At 38.9% G+C, this 12,314-nt stretch overlaps 1 protein-coding gene across 1 annotated transcript; it reads right to left on the reverse strand.

Moving 5' to 3' along the window:
• Positions 1-6,233: 6,233 nt before the first annotated feature.
• LOC113546651 (olfactomedin-4) lies at positions 6,234-11,748 on the reverse strand. Its single transcript, XM_026946611.3, has 5 exons — positions 11,596-11,748; positions 10,659-10,781; positions 9,817-10,035; positions 7,779-7,932; positions 6,234-7,289 (listed from the first exon to the last, which is right to left on the reverse strand). Exons 1-5 carry the CDS (start codon positions 11,653-11,655, stop codon positions 6,460-6,462), a joined length of 1,386 nt encoding a protein of 461 aa, XP_026802412.3. The 5' UTR covers positions 11,656-11,748; the 3' UTR covers positions 6,234-6,459.
• Positions 11,749-12,314: the final 566 nt, after the last annotated feature.

Consider the following 12,314-nt stretch of genomic DNA (forward strand, 5'->3'; position numbering starts at 1 on the left):
CAGTGAGTTTTGGTTTTAATGCAGTCTGGCTTTTAGTGTTCATGGCACACAGATGAAAGGCTGCACAGGCTGACAAATCAAACACAAGTTGTCCTTCAGCTGGACATGGGGACACGGCTGCCCAGGCTGAGGGAGGACAACTCGAAAGAATACATGGAGGTTAATAACCATGATTCAACCAGGGACATCAGACTTCTACTGTTTCTCACATTTCCACAAATAAATGATTACAAATCCAAGTATTACTCACACATTAAGTCATGAGGCCAACAGTGTAGTGCAATGAAAAGTGTTCCTATTTTATTGATTAGCCTTACAAAATAACAATATTTCTTGTACAGCATATCTATGGAGCTTGAAAGCTCACAAATGTATTTGAACATGAATTCAATATGTCTTTCAATTATTAAATAAACTTCTTTGCTTTTCTGTGGTATATTTAATAAATATACATTTTGCCAATGTTTTAAAATATATAATTTGTAATTACAGGATACAGTTTTGAGATTTATAAAAATCAGAACCATAAATACAAATTTTAAAAATTCAAATCTGAAAGATGCAGATTTTACGCAATTTAGGCCAAAGCTGAAGTGTCCAGGATTCCCAGGCAAAAGCACACACTTTCAGTGGTCATACTCAGGATTCAACCAGTCACACTCATCTGCCATGCTCGCATCCCCGCAGTGAACTGAAGAGACGTGGAGTGAAGTTAAGTGGAGTCAAAAAAACAGAAGACATGAGCCACTAAATTCAAAAATATAAATTCCTATCAAGCAGCTAACTTTGGTAGTGAGCTACTAAAGATTGCCATAAACTTTATGTTAGTACAGCCCAACTAGCATTAGCTAACATTACTGGTCATCGAGTGTTTAACTCTTTTATTCGTTTGACCACTCTGAACGCATTTACTTTGCCCTGGGAATCACAGATGCTTCACTGTTTGGCCCAATTTCCATAAAATCTATATTTTTGAGATTAAAATGTTTGAGATTTGTATTTAGGGTTCTGATTGTTTTAATTCTTAAAAAAACTTAATTAATTTGTAATTAATTTCTTACCTTACCTCTAGCAAGTTCAAAACAACAACAACAAAAAAAAAATTGGCAAAAATGCACATTTATTACATACACCACAGAAAACAGAATGTTTAATGTGACGTATTAAAAGATACGAAATTTATATTCAAATACTTTTGTCAGTTCCATAACATACATATTAACACTGGAAAACATCACATTTTGGTTCTTAAATTATCAGGAACTCTCACATCAAGCTTCCATTTTTATTTTTTTAAACTTTTACATTTATTCATCTGACAAACACGTTTATCTAATACAACGTCCTGTCACAACCACAACCAGAGTTAAATTAATAAGATTATTAATAAGATTATAATAAAGGTTTAATATTTATGACCTGACTAGGTAGCAGGAGTAGTGCCCCTCAGTGAGAGGATACTGTCACAACACGCCAAACTAAATGTATGTATATATGAATGAGTATTTTATTTTCCTTTATTTCTCTCTCTCTCTCTCTCTCTCTCTCTCTCTCTGTGGCTGTGTGTATCTGTGTGTGAGTGTGTGTGTGGTGAGTGTGTGTACCTCTGTACGTATCCGCTGTGCCTCCCCTCCAGCTTTGTCCAGTTCTACATTATTCATGGTGTCATGTAGCTGCTGGATCTCTTGGCTGAGCTGCGTCAGGTGTAGTGCGTTGTACAGGCCCTGATTGTTCAGGTACTGGAACTTCTCCAGCGTGGATGTGCGTTTTGGTGTTTTTTGCAATGAGTGTGATGTGTGTTGAGAGAAAGAGAGAGAGAGAAATAAAATAAAATGCAATGTGAGTGTGTGTGTGTGTGTGTGTGTGTGTGTGTGAGACCTGTGTTTGGAGTAGTTGCAGTGAGTCTTGGCAGTTTCGCAGCAGTTCTGTTACGGCGTCATACTTGGTAACAGAAAAGCCCAGACCGAGCTGTTCACCTCACACACACATGCACCGTTTCTCTCCTGGCCCTGAACGCATGTTAAATGGAAAAGTATGGAAAATTTGGAAAAGTGATGTTTGGAAATGTTAAACATCTCATCTGGATTAATCAGAGTCACTTAATTGATGACAGGTGTATGATAATTACTTTTGAACAGGTTAATTCTGAGCACAGAACTATAAGCAATAATTCATCTGTTCATGTTTGAATAAAGAGGAGTTGTGTGAATTTCCAAGAACACCAACATAACCACAGAGAACCATCATGATATGGGACTGCTTCTCTGCAAATGTTATTGGGGCATAACACATTATCAAATGAAACATGAATGGAGTGATGTACCGAGACATATTAGAGGAGAATTTAATCTCAACAGCTAAGAAACTGAATCTGTGGAGAAGATGGACATTTCAACAAGACAACGACCTCAAACATTCAGACAAAAGAATTCAAGAAGGACTTGCGTGGGTCTAGCCAATCTCCTGACTAGAATCCCACTGAAAATTTATGGAGGATTTTGAAATTGCGAGTCTATCAGTGGGATCCTTGTAACCTTGGGGGATTGAAGATGATTTGCAGAGAGAAATGGGCCAAAATTGAAACAAAATGCTGCAAAATGCGAATTACTTTTTACGGCAGATGTCTCAAAGCTGTAACTGCTAACAATGGCCTTGCAACAAAGGACTAATGTTGGTGATTTGTGGTGTCCGAATACTTTTTCCTTTGACACTCCACCCAAAAAAGACATTTTCCATCTCTCACTTCTACAATTTCTGTAGAGATTTCTATTAGCAAACTTTGATTTTGTAAGGGGAGGTGGTGATTTGCTTTAAGACAGCATCTTAAAGATGCAGCATCTTCATTCTGCTCATCTTCTAAAACAAACACGAAGTCGTCTCTGTTGTCCTTATGGACGGCTGCAGTTTTCCTTGCACTTTTCTCTCAGGTAAGAGGAACACAGCTGTACTGTATGCTTCACACTTATGCCTTGTAAACAAATTTACCATTGTTTAAGATATTAGGTTAACATCTAATGAATCATCTCATCACTGTTGTTCATTTGCAGACATCATAGACTTCAAATGAACAAAAGCCCTGCAACCTGCACAAAGAGTGAATTCTATAAAACTGTCAAATTGTCACATTCAAAGAAAATGTAGTGTGTATCATGTATTTTTAATTTGTGATGTTTTTGCTGCCAGTGTGTGAGCGGGAAGGACTGTGTGTATGAGCTGAAGAACTTGGTGCGTCCTTTCCCAATAGAGAAACTCGACTCCATCCGCACTGCAGCTCACCAGTGCATGAACAGCATCACTTCAACAGAGGTGTGTGGCTTAAGAGACATTTTATGCACTCTGAATATTCTGAAATTTATGAAGTTGACGAGTAAGGAAGAAAGCTCTTGGTGTTGTGCTGTTAAAGAAAAATAATCAATGACAGGAAGGGGTGAGTTACTGTTACCACCCCAAAGTTGATTATTTTCCCATAACAGCATGTCCTGAAGTGTTGTATTCCTCTTATATCACAGCACCTCGTCAACAATTACAGTTTTTATTTTTTCATGAACAACATGTACTTTTTATTTACAGACCTACCAACAGTATGCATTTTGTAGAGTATGCTGTTATGAGTTATAACTTAAAAATATGCAAAAAGAGCATACAACATGTACTTGGAATGACAGTTCAGCGCAATGACAGTTCAGCGCAGATGTTTTGAACTCTCCAATATTAATTAACACTCTGGAAGCCCCGCCCCCTTCCTCCATCTCACATTATTAATCTCTTGTCTCTTTTCAGTTGTCTCGCTTGAAAGATACAACAAGCTCCCTTTCTGTCAAGGTAAATGGAGAATGTGTTGTGTTCATTAATGTGAAATAAAATCAGTGTATGTTTGACTTAGCTAACATTAAACATGTTTCAAGCCCATCATGGTAGAAACTGGAGAGTGCTTAAAATATGTGGTTGTACCGTAAGTACTTCAGAGGGGAAAAAGGTTCCTCTTTAGGGTTGACAGGTTCGTAGTTATATTTAACCATCAACTCCCACACGCAGCTCAGTGAGAGCACAGCCACCAAAGTGACTGCACCACATCACATCACACACCAAACCACATCACATCATGCTTCTTTATGGAGTATACAGTTAGGTCCTAAACTGGTGGCTTTAAGCACCACTCAGTATCTACATTACTACATTGCTACATTTTTTCTGCCAAAAAAAGAAGCAAAACTTAGAGTCGTGATTCTAAAAATGGTGTCCGTAAAGCACAGCCTCGATTTTCTAATTATTAGTGGTGGAAACTACTATAACCCACAATTAACAGAGTTGTTTTGCCAAAAATAATGTCAACTACAAACCATAATACATAAAAATGGGTTCTATGGGTAGAAAGTTCAAATAAATGCCCAAAATCTTTTTGTGCACATTTCAATAATGTGCCAAATTTTTTAAATAGGTTGTTTGAAGAGATAAATCTCTACTCAGTGGTACTCACACACACCTTATTCAAATCACCGTTTCTCTACACATACACACACCTCAAACACACCATTCCTAACTCATCAATAGGTTTTAACCCTGAGCAAGGCCCTAAGTTATCGATGTTGCTTGATCGCCTGACTTCTTGCATGTTATTGGCTTTGTCTTTGCTAATGATGGTGAGATGGATCTCCATGAAGTGTTGAAGCTTTCCAGGCAATTGTGTTGAAAAATTACTCATTTCTCAAGGCTTCGAGTGCTCACAAATGGCCTCTAGTGGTCAACAACTGTTTGAGGTTACAGCACTGCATGTGGATCAGTAAATGCCTAGAAGAAATAAGTGTCCGATGTAAGCTATGTCAAATAAAGGAATTATTGAAAGTATACCATGTTTTTACTGTAGCCTAGACATGAACTTTAAATACTATATGAGGGCAGAGATACCGTATCATTGTGTATGATAGAGCCTTTGGATGTCCAGAACTCTATGATTTTTTTTAACTTTTGTTACAGGAAATCATAAACCATCATTATTATAGTTATTATATTTATTATTGAGCTTTAAGAATTACTAACCAGTTTGACTGCTCACTTGAACTGAATGGATTTAATCTAAACCGCGATGAAACCCGGACTCTTTCTCAGCGATGAGGTCAGTACCAGGTCAGGTCCAGTATCCAGCATAACATCAGTAAACTTTATCCTTTGGCTGCCTGCTTGGCGATTTGCACCAACAAAAAAAATCCCTTGAATTTGCATCCAAACTCTGTCTGTTCATTTCTTTTTATGATTAAATTGTGAAATTTACAGGACTGCCACCTAGTGGATTACACTTATGGATTTATGCTTTTATGTACCAAAATTAAGTACAGGCTACTGAACAGGAGCTTATATATTCAGTCTACATTTTTGTTATTCTCAGTAAAACACTAATATTCAGTGCATGTGTTATGTTCAGCATGTGTACTGTTCTATTTTAGGAAGGAAATCTAAATCAGCACAATCAGAGTAATAATACAACACCACTAATGAATTCGCAAATCTGATTGGTCAGAAAGTGTTGATTAATTTTCTATAACAGCAGCTCTGACAGTAGTGCAGCTGCAAATCACGGGCTTATATTAAAGCTCTCATTCTAACAGGTTATCGTTTCTATAGTAACAGCTCATCCACAGGGACTTGGTGGATGGTGGATGTGCCACATAATCTAAGGTTAATAATAAAATGTGTCGTTATTTAAAAAAGAGAAATTGTTGCGTAATTGGTGGTCCTAATGAATTTGCACTCATTTTTTAAGAGGTCAGTCTGTATGTGGGTTCCCAGCCCTGGTCCTGCATATTTTAGTGTTTTCCTACTCTACCATGCCAACACCAACAGTGGGTTCTCCAAGACCTGGACTGGGAATCCATGGACTAGGGAGTAATATACACCTTAATTTCTTTCTTTTTTTCCATGAAGAAAGCAACTGCAGCTCCATAATCTCCACATTCTGACATGTGATGGTGGACACATCATGGCTCTGATGCATTGTGTGTGCACTGTGTCTACAGTATCGGTTGTGTTCAAATTTAAGGAACAGTGGTTCATGCTGAAGCTAGCTAGTAGATCTATTTGCATTTTTAATCAATATGCTTCAATGTATATAAAATGTGTCACTGCACATATAATGATGAGCAAAAAGTTACACAGTTGGTTCAAAAAATTTTCCTATGCATGAGTTGAAAATGGCTGGATAATAACTATAATCAAATCATTTGAGACCACACAGCACAGTCATTAACCGTTTTATTGGTCAAGAGGTGTTTCCAGAATACTCGAGCGTTTGTAGAGATATGATTCTGACAAGGCAGTACAAAACTTTTTTCTTTAATGTGTAACATATTAATAAATTCACCCTAAATCTAAACCTACAGAAAACATGTTTTAAAAATTCAGTCATGACATTTCACAGATCCTGATTTTCTAATGGTATAAATCAACAGCGTCTATAGAAAAGGTTTACTGGAAGACAGCATCATACGAGACGATGTATGAGTCACTGTAGGCGTAGAGCATTCTGTCTCGTGGGTTGTAATTCAGAGACTGGATATTGGTCTGCATTTTCTTGATGTGGATCTTCAGATCATAGCGCTCCTGCTTTGTCTCTGTGTCGAATGAGTAGAAAATTTCCTCTGTCTGTTTGTCCAGGAAGCGTGTGGCGTAAAGCACTCCGCATACCATGAAGGTGTTAGTGGCAGTGCGCTTGTGCAGTGATGTCCGCCACGTTCGGCCCAAAGATGGAGGACTTCCTTCTTTCACTTCACTAAGGATCACGTTGCCAAAATTGTCCGGTGCTGTGTAGACGACCCAGACACCAGATTCATCTGTGGCGAAATCCAAGTCTGTGTAGCTGTACGTGACGTCCAAGTAGCCAAAAGGAAACTTGTTATTGATGCCAGTGTTTTTTGGAAGTGGTGTATTGCTGATGGAGCGGGTGGAGATGTTAAAGCGACACACAGAGGCTGTATAATAGCAGCCGTAGTATAGCGCGTCTCCGTACTGCACCACGTTAGGGCCCATGATGGTGTTTGTGGTGGGGTTTGAGGAAGCAATGACGGTGTCCACAGGACCCACGCCTACCAGTATAGTGCTCAAACTGCTGTAATGCCGCACATAGTTGGCGTAAACGTCGCTGCTGGTCAGAGCCACCAGCCAGTACATGTCCTCCTTTCCTGGAGCAGGTTTCGGGTCTTTTCCCCAGGCACCATAATAGTACGAGGTTCCGTACTGGGTGAGGCCATAAGTTCTAGGACCAGTCACGTTGACCAACTGACCTTGTGGACAGCGCTCTACACACACACACACACACACACACACACACATACACAAAGAAGCGATTTAATGGTCAGAAGCACTATATAAAAGAAGGAAAAAACACAAATGGACTAGGATATATTTTTAAAACAAATGGACTATAAAAAAAAACAGCTGGTCAGATCAAGGACATCCTCCAGGAGGTAGGCATTTCTGTGTTAAAGTCAGCAATCAAGACAAATCTTCACCAGAGCAAATACGGAGGGTTAACCTAGCATCTGGTGACGGTTAGGACTTAAGTGCCTTGCTCAAGAGTCCTTCCGAGGGCACCGTGCACACACACATTCACACCTAGAGGCAATTTAGCATCATCAATCCATCTGCCGGCATGCTTTTAGGAGGTAGGAGGAAACTTGAGAACTCAGAGGAAACCCACACAAACTTATGACAGATATGACAGGTTAAGTTTTTGCTGGTGCATCCCCTTGAATTAATAGTAAGGTTCAATGCAAAAGTATACGCACGTGGGGGAGCAGTGGGAGGCCGAGGGGTAGCTTGACGCTCAAGTTGACATTGAGCTAATTCTCTCTTCACACGTAGATTTTCTCGCTCTTTGATCACCACGTGTGAAAGATCGAAGGCCTCGAGCTCCTTCATGCCCTTGGTCATGCTTTCCAGCTTCAATTAAACACAGACAAAACAACAATCATGATCATCCACTTGCTAAATTATTCATTCAGCAGATGCTTACAACCAAAGTGACTTACAAATGAGTGAGGACACAATTCAAGCAGATCATTACTGCCTACCACTCAACAATTATTTACACAATACACCATTTCGGTCAAAATGACTCATTGAAAATGTAGATAAGATAGACGAGGTATGTTAAGACATTTTACAGACGGCCTGGTTCAACACAAGCACTGATAAAGCTTATCGGTGAGTCATCAATGATGATGATCTTGTTAACGGGCTGCTTCAAAAAAGGGGTCCAGATTTGGAGGGATGTTTTGAATCATCTATACACTGACCATGCACACGCATGTGCAATCTCAAAGCCCTGTTCACTGCCTGTTTAAAGAAACTCGGTCACTATCTAGTTGTCCAGAATCAAATGAGAGTTTAACCTTATAGATATAATTACATCAGTGACATATAAAATCAGCTCTAGGAGTTCTTCAAATTTTTTTGTAGTCAGGAACCGTTACAGTAACTGCAAAATACCTTTCAACGACCCCTAAGCACAGATTTATTTTATGAAAATAATCGAACTATTTAAGCAGTAGGCTCATTATTCAAATGTGTGCAATAATAATGGAGCCCTAGAGCCTTGTTTCTCCTCATCTTTCCAACCACAGGATACATTAGGCCCGAGCTGACAATATTTAAAGTTGAAATTATTTAGGGGTTCAATTCAACCCCTTAAACTCAAATGAGCATTCAAAGAGGTTAATAACTATAATATCCCAATAATAAATACAATAACTATGATGATGGTTGTTTGTGATTTCCTGTAACAAAAAAATAAATAAATTTCAGAACTCTGAAAATCCCAAGACTCTACTTTGAGAGTCACTAAATTACACAGATATCTCTGCTCACATATTGTATATTACCTAAATTTCATATGCAGGCTATAATTAAAATGCAATTCACTTACAACAATTCCTTTATGTGACAAATTTTATGTCAGCCATATTTCTATTTGGCCTTTACCGATCCAAACGTACTGATTTCATCTAAAACAGTTTTTGATCACTAGAGGCTATTAGTGCTCACTTGAAGACTCAACAAATCAACTATTTTTTAACATAATTTCCTGAAAAGCTTCAAATGTTTCATGAAGTTTCATGAAGTTTCATCTCATCAAGTCAAAAGCATGGGTTCAGGTGATCAAATAAACTCGATACTGTAAACAATCAGGATCAAAACCCAAATAGTGTGCACCCAAAAATAAAGAATTAGTAACCCCACTAGTGAGGAGTTAGGAGTGATAGGTCTGAGGTGTGTTTATGTAAAGAACCAGTGATTTGAATCAGGTGTGTGTGATTAGGACAGGTCAGAGTGGACGATTGTGGGAAACGGAGTTTCAGACGTGTTTGATGTGACAGTTGCGAAGTAGTGAACAATGCTGATTACTAAGCAAGTTATAATGCAATACGTGTATAAGGCAAACAGTAGCATAATCACAGCTGAACTGCAACAGAGTTTGATCTATTTAAACAATACATGGTGTCTTTTTAACATGTTGTATTATCTAAGGCAGTGGCTCTTGAATTTTTTACAGTCAGATATCCATTTAACTGTAAAATAAATTCACAGACCCCACTCAGTTTAGATTTATCTTACACACAAATTATTTAAAAAAAATTAGGCACTTTATTTAAATGTGTACAAAATATTTTGGATGTTTATTTGACACTTAATTTTTGAACTTTCCACCCATTTTTATTAGAATTGTTATTGATACTATTTGTCTAGGATACTAGGATCTAACTGTATACTCTATAAAGAAGCTTGATGTGATGTGGTTTGGTGTGATGTGGTGCAGTAAGTCACCCTGGTGGCTGTGCTCCCACTGAGCTGCTTGTGGGAGTTGACCGTTTTCTTCAGTTTATCCATGAGCTCCAGGACCTCAGCGAGCTCGAGCTCGATGATTCGCAGTGACACGGCTCCATACAGGTCACCATCATCCTCCTTCTCCAACACAGACACACTCTTCTCCAGCTGCTCCAGCCGCTGCTGCAATCCCAGCATCAGTACATCCACCTCCACTAACTGAGGGAGAGAGAGAGAGAGAGAGAGAGAGAGAGAGAGAGAGGATCAGAGGTAGGAACAATTTAATGCATTCTGTTTCTCTAATGCCTATCTGCACAGTTTTTAATCATGGCAAGATTTAAAGTATTAAAGTATTTTTTAATATGACAAAACATCTAGCATGCTTAAGTAATTAAGAAACTACATATATTCTGGATAAGTGTAAGGATGTCAGCTAATATTGGAAGATTGCATAGTTTGAATATTGAATCATTCCAGATTGTCTCTTCTGCTGTTTTCACTGGGGAGAAAAACATTTGCTCTTTTTGTGAATTTTGGAGTGATAAATTATAGCAATGTACTCGACAAAATGTGTAAACAGGTACATTAATAATTAGAAATTGTAACTGCTGGCAAACTGATGTGATATAAGAGGAATAAAACACTTCAGGATGTGTTGTTATTGGAAAATGATAAACTTTTGGGTGGTAAACATAATGTCATTGATTATTTTTCCTTTAACAGCATGACACCAAGATTTTTATTCCTTACCTGTCAACTTTCAGAATACATTTCTTACCTGTCAAATTTCAGAATATTCAAAGTGCAAGAAAAAAAGAGTGCACGTCTCTTAAGCCACACACCTCTGCCGCATTCATGCTTTTCACGCATTGGTTAGCTGCAGTGTGGTAAGAGTCGAGTTTCTCCATTGGGAAAGGACGCGCCAAGTTCTTCAGCTCACACATACAGTCCTTCCCGCTCACACACTGACAGCAAAAACATCACAAATTAAAAACAGCACAAAGAAAAATATATTTGTGCAGGTTGCAGTACTTTTGTTCATTTGTAGATTGTGATGTCTGACTCTTTAGATGTTAACTCCACATCTTAAACATTCAATTCAATTCAATTCAATTTTATTTGTATAGCGCTTTTAACAATGGACATTGTCACAAAGCAGCTTTACAGAAATAAATGGATTCACAAAAATATATTGTAAATATTTAAATTTATCACTGTGAATTTATCCCTAATGAGCAAGCCAGTGGCGACGGTGGCAAGGAAAAACTCCCCGAGATGATATGAGGAAGAAACCTTGAGAGGAACCAGGCTCAAAAGGGAACCCATCCTCATCTGGGTGCAACGGATAGTGCAATTATAAATAAATCCCTTCTATTGTGTACTATATGGACAAATAGTGCAATTGTGCAACCAATAAATTCATCACAGTATTTGCAAGAGGTCCGGCTGGTTAAAATCTATCCACTGTCCACTGATGGAGTCCTGAGTACGAAGCTGCTCGTGGCAACTGCAGCCCCAAAGCCACTACAGCAATCGCAGTCCCAAGCCATTACAGTACAGCTCCCCATATGTGATCCCCAAGCCATCTCCACAGCCCCCAGGTGGCACCATCCCCAGCAATCCAAACAGTTCTTCAGGCAGTCCATATGGGGCCACCCCCAGCAGCAGCGAGCGAACTCAACCGATGAGAACTCCAACCAGAAGTAGGGCATCAGGACATGCTAAACTTGTTTATAAGGCATAAGTGTGAAGCATACAGTACAGCTGTGTTCCTCTTACCTGAGAGAAAAGGGCGAGGAAAACTGCAGCCGTCCATACGGACAACAGAGACGACTTCATGTTTGTTTTAGAAGACGAGCAGAATGAAGATGCTGCAGCTTTATATCAGGAAACCAGAGGCTGTCTTAAAGCAAATCACCACCTCCCCTTACAAAATCAAGGTGTGCTAACAGAAATGTCAAATTCTGCTGATCAGTGTAAAAAGGCAAAAAAATTGGGGAAGTGAGAGATAGGAAGCTCTGTTTTTGCTGATATCTGGGGTGGTGTGACTCAGTACAGGATGATGTTGGACAACCCGGGTTTTGGTGTTTGCATAACTGTTTCATAAGCATGTGTCGAAACAACAACAGCAAGATTAAAAACATCCATGTACTCATTTTTAATGCATCTTTCACATTTTTGCTTTCTTTACCTGAGTAATAGCAGATTTATGCTTTGATGCTCGGAAAAGATTTTTGTGATCAGCATAGATGATGAACAGATGCTTAGCTCCTTCCAGCCAGTGGCGCTATTCCTCAAGATCCAGTTTAACTGCCAGCAACTGTCTGTTCCCAGTGTTGTGGTTTTGTTTGGCTGGTGAGTGTTTCTTTGAGAAGAATGCCACTGGGTGAATTTTTGGTTTTCCTAAAAATCACTGTGACAACACAGCTTCAACCTGAGTTTCAGAGGCATCGACTTCTACAATGAACTGCTTAGAAGGGTCTGGTTGCTTTAGAATG

Source organism: Pangasianodon hypophthalmus, chromosome 7, assembly GCF_027358585.1.
Source record: "Pangasianodon hypophthalmus isolate fPanHyp1 chromosome 7, fPanHyp1.pri, whole genome shotgun sequence".
In the NCBI taxonomy this organism is placed as follows: Eukaryota; Metazoa; Chordata; class Actinopteri; order Siluriformes; family Pangasiidae; genus Pangasianodon; species Pangasianodon hypophthalmus.